The sequence below is a fragment of the Corvus moneduloides genome, chromosome 10 (genome assembly GCF_009650955.1).
Source record: "Corvus moneduloides isolate bCorMon1 chromosome 10, bCorMon1.pri, whole genome shotgun sequence".
Classification (NCBI taxonomy): domain Eukaryota; kingdom Metazoa; phylum Chordata; class Aves; order Passeriformes; family Corvidae; genus Corvus; species Corvus moneduloides.
In genome coordinates, this window is record NC_045485.1 from 1 (window position 1) to 14,508 (window position 14,508).

Below are 14,508 nucleotides of genomic sequence, written 5' to 3' on the forward strand. Positions count from 1 at the left end.
CCCAATACCCAAGGGCTGCTCCCAGACAAACCTTGCAGGACAGACAGATGTGGCTGGCCTTGGCCTCTGGTGGCTGTGTCTCATCTGCCCCTGAAACCTGGGGCTCGGTGCTGCCCTTCCTCTGGAGACCACTGTGACCCTGCGTGGCCTCGTGGAACCCAGGGGCCGTTGTGACCCTGCAGGGCTGGTGGCACCAAGGGCACCATTGTGACCCTGTGGCGTTCCATGGAACCAAGGGGCCGCTGTGGCATTGTTGGCCCCAAAGAACCAAGGGGCCTTTGTGACAGGGCTGCTGGGGAGGCCCAGAGTGGACACCAGGAGAAAGGAATTTCCCTCCCAGGCAGGGCTGGGGTGCAACACGTCCCCCAGAAGGAGTCTGGAGCAGCCCAAGGCTTTGTGTGCCCAGGCAGAGGCAGGCAGGACACAGAGCTGCCAGCAAAGGAAGGGGCCAGCCAGGTGGGGCAGCCGGGGGGATGAGGACAGCCTGCAGGGACAGAGGCGCAGGGCAGGGACGCTCCGCGGGAATGTCCAACACCAAAGCTTCGAGCCAACAACAGCTCCTGGAGGGGATTCTGCCCCCTCTGCCTGTCCTGGGAGCCCAAGGGCAACGCCCCGGGCACAACAGCCCAGAGTGCTGGAGCACAGTGTCCCTGGGCCAGGCCGTGTTCCCTGGCTGTCCCCTGTCCCTCGGCTGTCCCCTGTCCCTCGGCTCTCTGGGGCCAGGGGTGGCAGCAGCCCTGGGGGAGAACAACCCTGAGCCCCGGCTGGGCCGGTTCCCCCAGTTCCACCTGGGGTGGGGCCCAGGTCACTCCCAGCATGGGCTCTGGGGCTCCCAGTCACCTCCAGTATGATCCCAGTCACTTTCAGTTACACTCAGTATGATCCCAGTCACTACCAGTATGATCCCACTATGATCCCACCATGGTCCCAGGTGTTCCCATTCACCCGTCTGTGCCTCCCAGATTTCTTCTGCAGCCCCTCTGTGAGAGTGGGGGGTGGGGGCCGAGTGCTGGTACCCCCCTGCCTGCAGCAGATCCAGCGGTGAGGGGAGTTCAGGGGTTCCTCAGCATTTGGGGTCCCCCGGGATTTGGGGTGAACCCCCCGGACCCCCAGGATCTCCCTGAACACGCTGACGCTGCCCGTGCGCAGCAAGAAGGTTCATACCCGGCACGGGGTCCCCAGCTCTGTCACCGGCATCGCCCAGGTACCCCAAAACCTCCTGGGAATCCCCAACACCTCCCCGGGGAACCCTAACCTCTCCTGGGACCCCGAAAATATGCCCGGGACCCTCCAAAAACTCCCCAGGACCGCAAAGCCCCATACAGACCCCCCAAAACCCTCTCAGGACACCAAAATTCCCACGGGACCTCCCAACACCCCCCTCACACCCTTGAGAAGGTTTATACCTGGCACGGGATCCCCATCTCCATCACCAGCAGGGACCCCAAAACAGCCTTGGGACCTCCAAATCTTCCCCCCGGGATCACCCAAACCCCCACTTTGGGACCACTGAAAACCCCCCTCGGGAACCCCCCAAAACCCCCGTGACCCCCAAAACCCCCGGGATCTACAAAACACTGCAGGAGCCCCTCGCGAATGTTCACACCCAGCACGGGGTCCCCATCGCCATCATCGGCATCACCCAGGTACCCCCAAACCCTCCCGGGACCCACAAACCCTGCCGGGACCCCCAAACCCTCCTGGGACCCACAAACCCTCCCAGGAGCCCCAAACCCTGCCGGGACCCCCAAACCCCCCCCCCCCCCCCCCCCCCCCCGGGGCTCCGCTGCCGGAATCAACGGGAGTGGTGTTGCCCTTTTAACGGGAGTTACAGTGGGCACCGACTTTACCGGGGCATCTTAAAGCGCCGATGGTAGAGCGAACCCCAAAAATTCACCCGGGGGGCACTCTCCCGTTTGCTGCACTCGGGGGAGCCCCGAACGGCGACGGGTCCTGCGCTGAGCCCCGCACTCAGCCAGGGCTGGGGAGGGAACGGGGAGGGCTGGGACGGGGTTTGGGGGTGCTGGGCTTAACTGGGGGACCCCACTGGAAGCCCTTTCCCGCTGTCCCACCTGCCCGGATCCCCCCTCTCGCACCCCTTTGCCGTTGTTGCCCCAAAGCTCCGCTGCCCCAGCTCGCTCTGGAGTGACCCAGCCCTTTCCCATCGTGGCCCGGCCCGGCCCCGCTGCCCCGAGAGCTCCCGGGCCGCGGCCGCAGGCACGGAGGAAGGGCAGGAGGAGGAGGAGGCGGGACAGAGGAGGAGGAAGAGGAGGCATGGGGGGAAGAAGGAGGAGCCGGAGCAGGCGGAGGAGGCTCCACGTGCGGGCAGCGCTCTCTGGATCCGCAGCCGCTCGGGCCGGGAGCATCGCCCGCCCCGCATCCCGCAGGTGCCCGGGGAGGGGGAGCTCGGCCCAAACATGCCGGGCGGTGTTTTTGGAGGGGGGAGGGATATTTGGAGCTCGCAGGGAATCGATTTGGGGCTCGCTGTTTGATGCTGTCTGTCGGGGCGGGCGGCGCGATGTTTGGAGCTTGCGGGACTCCAAAGGCGAGCCGCAGATGCCCCTGGGGCGGATATCGGGGGGTCCCGGGAGGTGTTTTTGGAGGTCCCGGTGGCGGTGGCGGCAGAGCCCCGGCGGGGGCGGGGGGATGCGGGTCCCCCTGCGGTGGGGGTTGGGCTTCCCGGGCCGGGCCCTCCGAGCTCTGCCGGGGCCCCGTGGGGACGGCGCGGGTCCGGCGGGGGCGGGGGGACACCGGTTTTGGGGAGCCCCGGGAGAGCCGCGGCTTCCCTAAGCGGGACCCCGGAGAGAGGACAGCCCCAGGAGCCCAAAGCGGGGAGCCCGAGAGGGGGGACCCCTGGGATTGGCGGGACCCCGGCGGGGGGGTCTGGGGGCTGCAGGGGCGGCACGGCCGGGAAAGGGGCTCGGGGGTCCCGGGGCCGGGAAAGGGGCTCGGGGGTCCCAGGGCTGGGAATGGGCTGCTCCCAGTATGAGCCCAGTTCCCTCCCCGAGTGGTTCCAGTTTCCTCATCAGTCCCAGTATGAGCCCAGTATGATCCCAGTATGATCCTGGTCACTTCCCCTCACTCCCTGCAGAATCCCTGTTACTCCCAGTATGAACCCAGTCACTCCCAGTCACTCCCCATTAGGATGCAATTTGCCCCCAGCACAGTCTCAGTTGCTCCCAGTTCCTCCCACTTTTGTCCAGTGTGTTCCCAGTTCTCCCAGTTGCCCCAGCATAGTCCCAGTCACTCCCAGTATGATGCCAGTCTCTCCCAGCACGGCCCCAGTCACTCACACTTGTTCCCAGTTGCCCCCAGTGTGGTCCCAGTTCTCCCCAGCACATTCCCAGTCACGCCCAATGTGGTCTCAGTCAACACCTGCATGGGCTCAGACACTCCCAGTATATCCCAGTTGCCCTGACCATTCTCGTGGTCATTCGCAGGCACTCCCAGTTACCTCAGCATGGATCAGTTGCCCCCAGATTTATCCCAGTCACTGCCAGTACATCCCAGTTGTCACCAGCATGCATCCTATCATTCCCAGTTCCTCCCAGTGCATCCCCAGTAGGCTCTCAGCATGGGCCTGGTAGCTCCCAGTAACCCCCACTGACACCCACGATAATCCCAGCAAGGCCCCAGTCACTCCCAGTATGATGCCAGTGGCCGCCAGGGTGTTCCCAGTTGCTCCCTGTCAATGCCAGCATGAGTCCAGTAGCCTCCAGTATGATCCCCATGACTCCCTGTCTCTCCCAGTATATCCCAGTCACCCCCAGCATGCTCCCAGTCACTCCCACTTCTTCCCAGCTGCTTTCAGCACGATTCCAGTTGCTCACAGCCACTCCCAGTCAATCCCAGTATGATTCCAGTCACCCTCAGTATGATCCCAGTCTCACCCAGTATGGACCCACCGTGATTCCGGTATGATCCCAGTTGCCCCCAGCATAGTTCCAATTGTTCCCAGTTCCTCCCAGTATGGTCCCAGTTGCCCCTAGAATAGTCCCAGTCACACCCAGTTGCCCCCAGCATAGATCCAGTTGCTCCCAGGTGCCCCCAGCATGGTCCCATTTCCCCCCAGCATGAACCCAGCTGTTCCCAGTGTGGTTCCAGTCACCCCCAGTATGGTTACAGATACTCCCAGTATATCCCAGTTGCCCTCAGCATGCTTGTAGTCATTCCCAGGCACTCCCAGTTGCCCCAGTAAGGTTCCAGTTACTGCAGAATGATCCCAGTCTTTCCCAATTACTTCGAGGGTCTTCCAGCATGATCCCAGTTTCTGTCAGTTTCCCAAAGTGTGGTCCCAGTTGCTCCCAGTATGATCCCAGTTGTGGTCTCAGTCCCCTCAGTGTGGTTCCAGTACCTTCCAGTTGATCCCAGTTGCTCCTATTGTGTCCACATTTTCCTCCCAGCATGGGCCCAGCAGCTCCCAGTAACCCCCAGTCAGGTTCCATTCACACCTGCTGTAATCCCAGTGGCTCCCAGTAGGACCTGTAGTCACTTCCAGTATGGTCCAGTCACTTCCAGTATGGTCCCAGTTGCCCCTATCAATGCCAGTATGATCCTAGTTCCTTCCAGTCACTCCCAGTATGATCCCAGCTATACCCAATCACCCCCAGCATGGTTACAGTCACCCACTCTATGACCCCAGTCACTCCCAGGTACTCCCAGTATTATTCCAGTCATGCCCAGAGTGCCTCCCTGTCACTCCCAGTGTGGGCCCAGTTGCTCCCAGTATGAATCCAGTCACTCCAAGTTCCTCCAAATACGATCCCAGTTGCTCCCAGTATGAATCCAGTCACTCTAAGTTCCTCCAAATACGATCCCATTTGCTCCCAGCATGGTCTCTGTTGCTCCCAGTCACCTCCAGTATGGTTCCAGTCATGTCCAGCACCTTTCCAGTCCCTCCCAGTCTGATTCCAGTATGATCACAGTCCCTCTCAGATACTCCCAGTATCATCCCAGTCAGTTCCAGTAGAATCCCAGTATGACCCCAGCATGGGCACAGCTGCTCCCATTATCTTCCAGCGTGGTTCCAGTTGAACCCAGTTGCCCCCAGTTCAGACCCAGTCACTCCCCACATGAGGTCGAGCGCTCCCTGAATTCACAGCCCCCCACCCGTGGGATCATCGCCCCCCATCCCGCAGGTGCCCGGGGAGGGGGAGCTCGGCCCAGATATCCCGGGGGGGTTCCCTGGGTTGGGTTTTTTGGGGGGATGTTTGGAGAATGAAGAACTCCAAAGCTGAGCAGAAAATGCCCCTTGTGAGGACATTGGGGGTCCCCAGGAGGTGTTTCTGGGGGTCCCGGTGGCGGTGCCAGCAGAGCCCTGGCAGCGGGGAGGGGGATGTGGGGTCCGCCCCGTGGTGGGGGTTGGGTCTGCCCGGGTCAGGCACGGCCACCTCCAGCCCGGAGCCAGGGGGCTGCGGGACCCCTTGGGAGAGCCGGAGGGGGAACCTCGGGAGCCCCAGAGTGGGACGAGCAGAGAGGGTCAGTACCAGGAGCAGGGGAGCCCCGGCAGTCTGGAGGAGCGAACCCCTGTGACCCCCAGGACCCCAAAGTGGGGAGCCCAGAGAGGGGGGAGCGCCGCCATTCGCGGGACCCTCAACAGCCTGGAGAGGGAGAGGGGGGACTCCTTGGACCCCCTGCACCCCGAAGCAGAGAATAAGGGGAGAAGGGACCTGGGGATGCCATAACCCCCAGCATCCCTAAGTGGGGAGACCAAAGGGGGGAGCTTTTGGATTCCTGGACTCCCAGCAGCCTGGGGAGGGTGGAGACCAAGTAGAGAGGGGGACCCCAATGAAAGAGGAGCCCCCAGCAGCTGGGAACAGGGGGGAACCCCCAAACACCAAAGGGGAGAGACCAGAGACAGGGAACTCCTGAGAGGCTTTTTCAGAGCAGATTTTTATGGACACACAGTGCCCAGTGACTTCTAGAGATGGACTTGGCAGAGGGACCTTCAAACTCAATGTGCTCACACCTTGTTTCTCCCCAAACCAGGATTTCCCATTCCCAACCCTTGGCCAGATGGAGGAGGAGGCTGCGAGGAAGAGGAAGATGCCCTGGGAACCCCAGGCAGGTGAGGAGGAAGTCAGTGGCCCTTTCCCCTCTCTCCTGCTCCATCTCCCAGCCCAGCATCGCCCCCGGCTGCAGGACAACCCCGCTGCCGACGCCGTCCTGCCGGGGACGGACTGGGGGGATCTCCTTCCCCTTCCCTGTGGCACGGAGGCAAATCCCATCCTCTCCTTGTCCTTCCTCCCCAGACAAGGAGCTGAGGACGGAGCCCAGGGAGGACAAATCCCCGCGGAAGAACCTGGTGGGAGAGGCCGTTTTGAGCGGCTCCACGGCACAGGAATCCAACGGGGAGGAAAAGCCCCGGAGATCCCGCAGGAGGAGGGGCTGCAAACACAGCCCAGGATGCTCTGAGGAGGAAAGACCCACCCTGTGCCAGGAAGGCGGCCGGAGATGCAGCCAGAGTTCAGAGCTGGTGGTTCATGAGCAGCTTCACAATGGGGAGAAGCCCCACATGTGTGGGGAATGTGGGAAGAGCTTCAGGTGGAGATGCCGCCTGATCGACCACCAGATGATCCACACTGGGGAGAGGCCCTACGAGTGTGGGGAATGTGGGAAGAGCTTCAGCCAGAGCTCCCACCTGATCTGCCACCAGATGATCCACACCAGGGAGAGGCCCTGGGAGTGTGGGGCATGTGGGAAGAGCTTCAACCGCAGCTCCCACCTGATCCGCCACCAGCACATCCACACTGGGGAGAGGCCCTATGAGTGTTCCAAGTGTGGGAAGAGGTTTCAGACCAGCTCCCATCTCCTCGTGCACCAGCGGATTCACACAGAGGAGAGGCCCTTCCGCTGCCCCAACTGCAGGAAGGGCTTCAGGTACAACTCCCACCTCGTCACCCACCAGATGATCCACACCGGGAAGAGGCCCTACGAGTGTTCCGAGTGTGGGAAGAGGTTTCAGACCAGCTCCAATCTCCTCCGGCACCAGCAGATTCACACGGATGAGAGGCCCTTCCGCTGCCCCGACTGCAGGAAGGGCTTTAGGTACAACTCTGACCTCGTCACCCACCGGCGCATCCACACTGGGGAGAGGCCCTACGAGTGTCCCCAGTGTGGGAAGAGCTTCTCAGACAGCTCCAACTTGACCAGACACCAACGGAGGCACCGCTAAGGGAAGCCCTGCGAGTGCCCCGACTGTGGCAAGAGCTTTGTCCTCTGCTCCAACTCCATCCCCCATCAGAGGACCCAAATTTGGCAGAGCCCTGGTGACCCACATTCCCTGTGATCCAGGTTGGGAAGACCCCTGGCTGGTGCTCTCCATGTTCTCCTGGATCCCTGTAGGCACCTGGGTGAATGCAGGGGCAGGAACATCCATCAGGACTCAGATCAACATTGGAAATTGATTGGGAGGAGCTGATTTTTTACTTTTACACCCTAAAAAATTTCATCTACTCTCTCCAAATGTTTCCTCTGGTGGCATCAAGCCACCCTATGTCATCTTGGAGGTCTTTTGCAGCCTATATAATTTCTGTGTTAATCCCATTGAAACAGCAAAAATTGGGGTAAAAATAAATCAGAGAAAGAAAGAGATCTAAAGCTGCACCATTTTCCTGCAATTTGGGGGTGGATTTGGGGTTCAGGGGAATATTTGGGAGGATCTGAGTGTTACGGGGCTGTGAAGCAAGGCAGATTGGGGCCACAATCTCACAGTTGTGCTGGCAGAACGTGTCCACCTGAGCCCGTCTGTTCTCCAGGAATTCCGGGTGTCTGTCCCAGTCCCTGGCCTGGGTCTCCCCCTTTGGGGTGTGACCTCCAAAGTGCCCATATCGCTGCTGAAGTGCCTGAGCTGCTCTGGGCTGTGGATGTTCCTGTCCCCCAGCCTGTCCTGGTCGGTGCCATGGGGGGTGGGAGGGGGTCTGGGTGCTCCTTGGGGGACTGGGAGGGGCTTTTGTGGCCCTTGGAGCCACTTACGGTGCTGGGACGGGGTTTGCGGGGCTTTTGGGGCAGTCTGTGAGGGAGTTCTGGGGTGCTGGCAGGGCTGTGTGGCTTGGAGAGAATTTGGGTGGGTGTTGGGGGAGATGGAAAGGGGATTTTGTGGCTCTTGTGGCCGTTTATATTGCAGGGAGTGGTTGGAGGAGTCCTGGCTGGGAGCTGTGGGGTGGTTTGAGGGGTCTGGGGGTGGCTGTGGGGCTGGGAGGGGCTTTTAGGGCAGTTGTGACCTCCCCCCCAGATCCCCAAAGCTGCCACCAGACCCCACACTCCAAGATGCTGCTGGTGGTCAGGGGCTCCATGTTGGGGTTCATCCTCCTGGCACTGCAGGAGAAGGTGAGGGGGGGTCCCCAGGGGCCGTGTGTATCCCTCCAGAGCGTGTGTGACCTCCCCCATCCCGGTGTCACCCCCTTTTTCCTCCCCAAAGGGCTCCTGCCCCAGCCCCTGCTGCCCCGGGAGGGAATTTGGGGAGGGGGCAGAGGGGGTGCGCAGCCCCCGCCGGGGGATGACCCCGGCCCAGCGCCCTTCGTTCAGCACCGAGCTGGGCTTGGGGCCGCAGGAGGAAGAGGCCGATGAGAAGCAGATCCTGCAGGGGGGACAGGGCTTGGGCTCAGGGCAAGGTCCTGCCCTGCGCACCTGGCTCAGGTGTGAGCCTGTCCCGGGAAGGGAGCGGGACATTCCCATCGCCACGGATCAGGGCTGGGAGCAGCGCTGGGAGCACGGACATGGAAATCCTGGGAGCCACTGGGACCGCCCTGGGGGGTGAATTATCCCCCCCAGCACCTTTCCAGGCCGCCCTGCGACCTGAGAAATGCTCGCTGGGCCTCGGCCTTGGCCAAGAGCCCCCGGGCTCAGCTGCTCTGAGCTCAGGCGCTGCCGGCTCCCGCAGCCCGCCCAGGGCCGCCCTGCCCGTGCCGGGGCTGTGCTGGAATTCTCTGCTGCTGCTGGGCCACTCGGGGGGTCTGGCCCAGCAGGAAAGGTGACCCTGAGCCAGGAGCTTTCCTTGGCCACAGCAAAGCCTCGGCACGGAAAGACCTTCCCAGCGCTGTGCCCTGGGCCGGGAGGGATTGTGCCAGCAGAGCTGTCCCTCCATTTCTTCTGCCAGGCAGCTTTAGCACATGAAAAGTAGAGAAGCCAGAGCTGCCTCTCAGCATTCCGCAGTCCTCCAGAGGAATCCTGTGTGGGAAGCAGCCTGGGAACAGGGTTGAGGTGCCAGGGCAGGGGAATTCAGAGCCCTTTGCTCCGCCGTAGGCTCAGGCTCTGGCCCTTGCCCTTTGCAATGGCCCTGCAGCTGCCAGAGGGGCCTTTTTGGCTCAGCTGAGAGCAGTCCTGCTGCAAGGCTGTCCTTGAGCTGCTTGGGCTGCACATGTGCCCAGGGAATGCTCATTGCTTGCAGTCTCAGGCGCTGTGGGTGTGCAGGTGTCACTACTGCAGGAGGGAACAGCTCTGCTGGGGGCAGTTCTCTTTTTCTTGGTGGTTTTTCTGTTGAATGAATGTTCCCTGCCAGCTCTGGGCAGAGCTCTGTACCTGTATGTGCCACTTGTCTGTGGCACTGTGGCTCAGGAGGTGGCCAAGGGGAGCTTGGCCGAGGTGTGGGCAGAGGAATGGCCATCAGGGCAGGCTGGGGGGTCAGCGGCCGGTCAGTTGCGTTGCGTGGCCGCGGCTCTGGAGGCTTGTGTGGGAGCGTGTGCAGGGATGGAAGGCTGGGGCTGCCGCCGCTGTGTCCCAGAGCCGGGAAGGCCGGGGCTGGCCCGGGCCTGGCCCGGCCCCGCCAGCTCTGCCAGCTGCCGGCGGGGACACAAAGGGCAGCTCCGAGCTGCGGCCGCTGCGCTGCGGCCGCACAAACGCAGCGCCCGCAGAGCTCCAGGGCAAGGGCCTGGCCCTGGCTCAGGGCTGGGCCGGGGCCAGCGGCAGAAAATCAACTTGCAGCTTGGGCCCCGCAGCAGGGAGGAGCAGCAATTGCTGGCTGAGAGAGACTCTTGCCAAGGGCCTGCGGGGCCGGGCCCCAGGGAACGGCTTCCCGCTGCCCGAGGGCAGGCTGAGATGGGATGTGGGGCAGCAATGGTTCCCTGGCAGGGCGCTCAGGGCCTGGCACAGGCTGGCCCCAGAAGCTGCGGCTGCCCCCGCATCCCTGCAAGTGTCCCAGGCCGGCTCAGCCATTGGGGCTTCCTGCCCAGGAGGGCTGGGCTGGGCTGGGCTGGGGCTGCTGAGGGCGGGATGGGCTCTGCCTGAGACAGCTGAAGGCTGGGCATGATGAGGCCGGGGGGACCCCGTTCCTCAGTGGGTTCTGGGGTATCCCACATTCCTGAAGGGATGTCAGGGTATGTCCTGTTCCTGAGGCAGTTTTGGGGTCCCCCCAGTTCTTAAGGAGGGGTTCTGAGAGGGGGGCTCTGGTACTTGGAAGGGGGACCTATTGTCGGGGATGTGGGGAGCCCATTTTGGGAAGGATGCTGCTGTTTCTGGCAACGTTGAGAGGTTCTGAATGGGCTGTGGGGCCCTGGCTCTCATTCTGGGACTTGAGGTGAGCCCATGGGCACAGCAAGGGCTCAGGAGAGGTTCCAAGCTCCCATTTGGGATGGAGGGATTGAGCGGGTGCCTCCAATAAACTCAATTCCAATTCCAGCCCCAATGTGTCGATGGCAGCCCCAAATGGCTCGATCCATCAGCCCCAAGGCCTGGCTGTGGGGAGTCAGGAAGCACAGAAGGGGAGTTGGTGTCCAGGAGGGGTGGGATGGGATGGGATGGGATGGGATGGGATGGGATGGGATGGGATGGGATGGGATGGGGCTGGCGTCATGGGGGTTGAATGAAGTTTGGGAGGGATGGGGTGGTTTGGGCACTTGGACTGGGGCACTCCATGGAGGGAAAGCAGGAGCCGCTTTTGGGGAGGCTCCTGCTACTTTTTGACAATTTTGGGGCCTCTAAGTGGCTTCTGGGAGGTTATAGTGAATTTGGGGAAGGTGCTGTAAACCCCCTGCCATTTGGGGTGCTGAGGTGATGTCCACACATTTTGGGAGGGTGAGGGGACCCCAAATGGGAGGGTATCCTGCTGCTTTGCACCCCTTCAATGGGGTGAGAAGTGAGCAAGGAAGGAAGGAATTCGGAAGGAAGGAATTCGGAAGGAAGGAAGGAAGGAAGGAAGGAAGGAAGGAAGGAAGGAAGGAAGGAAGGAAGGAAGGAAGGAAGGAAGGAATTCGGAAGGAATTCGGAAGGAAGGAATTCGGAAGGAATTCGGAAGGAATTCGGAAGGAAAGAAGGAAGGAAGGAAGGAAGAAAGGAAGGAAGGAAGGAAAGAAGGAAGGAAGGAAGGAAGGAAGGAAGGAAGGAAGGAAGGAAGGAAGGAAGGAAGGAAGGAAGGAAGGAAGGAAGGAAGGAAGGAAGGAAGGAAGGAAGGAAGGAAGGAAGGAAGGAAGGAAGGAAGGAAGGAAGGAAGGAAGGAAGGAAGGAAGGAAGGAAGGAAGGAAGGAAGGAAGGAAGGAAGGAAGGAAGGAAGGAAGGAAGGAAGGAAGGAAGGAAGGAAGGAAGGAAGGAAGGAAGGAAGGAAGGAAGGAAGGAAGGAAGGAAGGAAGGAAGGAAGGAAGGAAGGAAGGAAGGAAGGAAGGAAGGAAGGAAGGAAGGAAGGAATTCGGAAGGAAGGAATGAAGGAAGGAAGGAAGGAAGGAAGGAAGGAAGGAATTCGGAAGGAAGGAAGGAAGGAAGGAATTCAGGAAGGATGAAGGAATTCGGAAGGAAGGAATTCGGAAGGAATTCGGAAGGAAGGAATTCGGAAGGAATTCGGAAGGAATTCGGAAGGAAGGAATTCGGAAGGAAGGAATTCGGAAGGAAGGAAGGAAGGAATTCGGAAGGAATTCGGAAGGAATTCGGAAGGAAGGAATTCGGAAGGAAGGAAGGAAGGAAGGAAGGAAGAAAGGAAGGAAGGAAGGAAGGAAGGAATTCGGAAGGAAGGAAGGAAGGAAGGAATTCGGAAGGAAGGAAGGAATTCGGAAGGAAGGAATTCGGAAGGAATTCGGAAGGAATTCGGAAGGAATTCGGAAGGAAGGAAGGAATTCGGAAGGAAGGAATTCGGAAGGAAGGAATTCGGAAGGAATTCGGAAGGAAGGAAGGAAGGAATTCGGAAGGAAGGAATTCAGAAGGAAGGAATTCGGAAGGAATTCGGAAGGAAGGAAGGAAGGAAGGAAGGAATTCGGAAGGAAGGAATTCAGAAGGAAGGAATTCAGAAGGAAGGAAGGAATTCGGAAGGAATTCGGAAGGAAGGAAGGAAGGAAGGAAGGAAGGAAGGAAGGAAGGAAGGAAGGAAAGAAGGAATTCGGAAGGAAGGAATTCGGAAGGAATTCAGAAGGAAGGAAGGAAGGAATTCGGAAGGAAGGAATTCGGAAGGAAGGAATTCGGAAGGAAGGAATTCGGGAGGAAGGGAGGAAGGGAGGAAGGGAGGAAGGGAGGGAGGAAGGAAGGAAGGAATTCGGAAGGAAGGAAAAAAGGAAGGAAGGAAGGAAGGAAGGAATTTGGAAGGAAGGAAGGAAGGAAGGAAGGAAGGAAGGAATTCAGGAAGGAATTCGGAAGGAAGGAAGGAATTCGGAAGGAATTCGGAAGGAAGGAAGGAAGGAAGGAAGGAAGGAAGGAAGGAAGGAAGGAAGGAAGGAAGGAATGAAGGAAGGAAGGAAGGAAGGAAGGAAGGAATTCGGAAGGAAGGAATTCGGAAGGAAGGAAGGAATTCGGAAGGAATTCGGAAGGAAGGAATTCGGAAGGAAGGAAGGAAGGAAGGAAGGAAGGAAGCAAGGAAGGAAGGAAGGAAGGAAGGAGTGAAAACAATGTAAGTACTGAATGAAACAAAAACAAAGGTAAATAACTGAGTTCTCTTTAAAAAATATCAATTCCCTCTGAATCCAAAGTTGCAGAAGACTTTTCACTCCACATTTGGGTTTTGTTTTTATCTCTCATACTTCTTCTGGTTCTTTTCTTTTTTCTCTTGTTTTTAATAGATGACACCTGCTAGGAAAGGAATGCAGAGCAAAATGAGACCCATTTCTGGCAGGCAATGAAAGTGTGGGCTCCTGGTCTGGTTCCTTTTGTGTGGATCCCTCATCTCTGCGGCACGGGGGGAATAGCAGTGCTGGGAGGCAGCAGCGGGCTCAGGAGCATCCCGCTCTGGCAGCTCTGAGCAGGTGGCACATGTCCTGCTCTCCTGCTGCCCTCCAAAGCACAGAATGCATGGGCAAGTTTAGGCACAGCTCTGGGCACAGCCAGCATGGCCTGGGCACGGGAACGGGGGGCAAAGTGGGCGGGATCCTTCTGCAGCTGCCTGGTGGTTTCTGCTTTCTGTGCCCAGAGTGCCAGGATGTTCTGAAGAGGTGCTTGTCCATGCAGCCCTTGGCCAGGCCGTCCTTGGAAGAGCTCTTCCGTGAGCCTTGGCTGCAGGGTGTTCATGTGCCCTAGAGGATGGCAGAGAGCCACGGGCACAGTGTGATCCAGGGGCCTGGCAGGGAACAGCCCCACCCATCTCTTGGCAATCAGTGGCAAAGCAAAGCAGACTCTTTTGTCCTGCCTGTAGCTGTGAGCAGGGAGCATCAGAAGGGAACACGCAGCTCTTGGGCTGCAGCTGAGCTGGAGGCCTGCTCTGGCAAGCCCTGGTGGCCACCATCCCCCCTGGTTTTGCTTGTCTGGTTCATTGATGGCTGGGGCCCTGGGCAGAACGCTGAGAGCCTGGTGTGGCCCCAGGGAAGGAGAAGGAGCCCCTGGAGAAGCTGTAGCAGGTGGGGCTGCTGCTGCTGGAGCCACCAAGGCCGAGCTCAAGGCCGACAACCTCTTCCTGGAGCTGGCCAGCGGCAGCTGAAGATGATGGCCTTTGATTGTGGCACCTTCTCCAAAGACACGCTCCACGGCCAGTGTGCAGGTGAGTCCAGAGGCAGGGGGATGCTGCCAGAGCTGGGCATGGCACGGCCTGGCCGGGCACCAAAGGTTCCCCCTTTGCTGGGGCGGCTGCAGGGAATTCTGCAGTGGCTGCCAAGCTGCTTTTGGGCTCTGGGCAGCTGCTGAGGAGGTGGCTGTGCCATGGCTGGCTGCAGGCTGGGCACATGTCCTGCCCTGCTGCTCTGCTCCCAAAGGCAGCAATGCTGGGCAGCTTTGGGCCCAGCTCTGAGCACGGCCAGCACGGCCTGGGCACTGCGGGCGGCTGGGACAAGGCCATGAAATCCCACATCTGGCCTTGTTTGGGGCTGTATGGTCAAAGTCAGCTGCCTTGGCTCCTCCTTGAGCCCTGGCCAGGCTTAGGAGGAAGCCAAGAGGAGGATGAAAGCAGATGTTCCCGCACTGGAAGTGCTGTCAGTTTGTTCCTCCAGCACTGTCAAAGCTGGGCCCTCTCCCAGCGGGGTTGGAGCCTCAGCTGTGGCTGGAGGCAGCTGCAGGAATTCCCAGTGTCCGCGAGTGGCTCTCCAGTCCTTGGCTGGGACAGCTTCCCCCAGCTGATGGGTGGCTCTGGGTGATGGTAAAGTCTGAGGGGAACTGGGGCTGGATCTTGGT

At 59.9% G+C, this 14,508-nt stretch overlaps 1 protein-coding gene across 1 annotated transcript; it reads left to right on the top strand.

Annotated features, from left to right (window-relative positions):
- Positions 1 to 962: 962 nt before the first annotated feature.
- LOC116448620 (zinc finger protein with KRAB and SCAN domains 8-like) lies at positions 963 to 7,509 on the top strand (the record flags this gene model as incomplete). The annotated part of the gene is given in 7 exon segments (XM_032119275.1): positions 963 to 1,041; positions 1,114 to 1,204; positions 2,121 to 2,217; positions 5,989 to 6,008; positions 6,010 to 6,067; positions 6,252 to 6,843; positions 6,928 to 7,509. Coding segments are annotated over 7 exon segments (1,184 nt in total), but the record flags the coding sequence as incomplete, so codon positions are not given.
- Between the last annotated feature and the right edge of the window lie 6,999 nt (positions 7,510 to 14,508).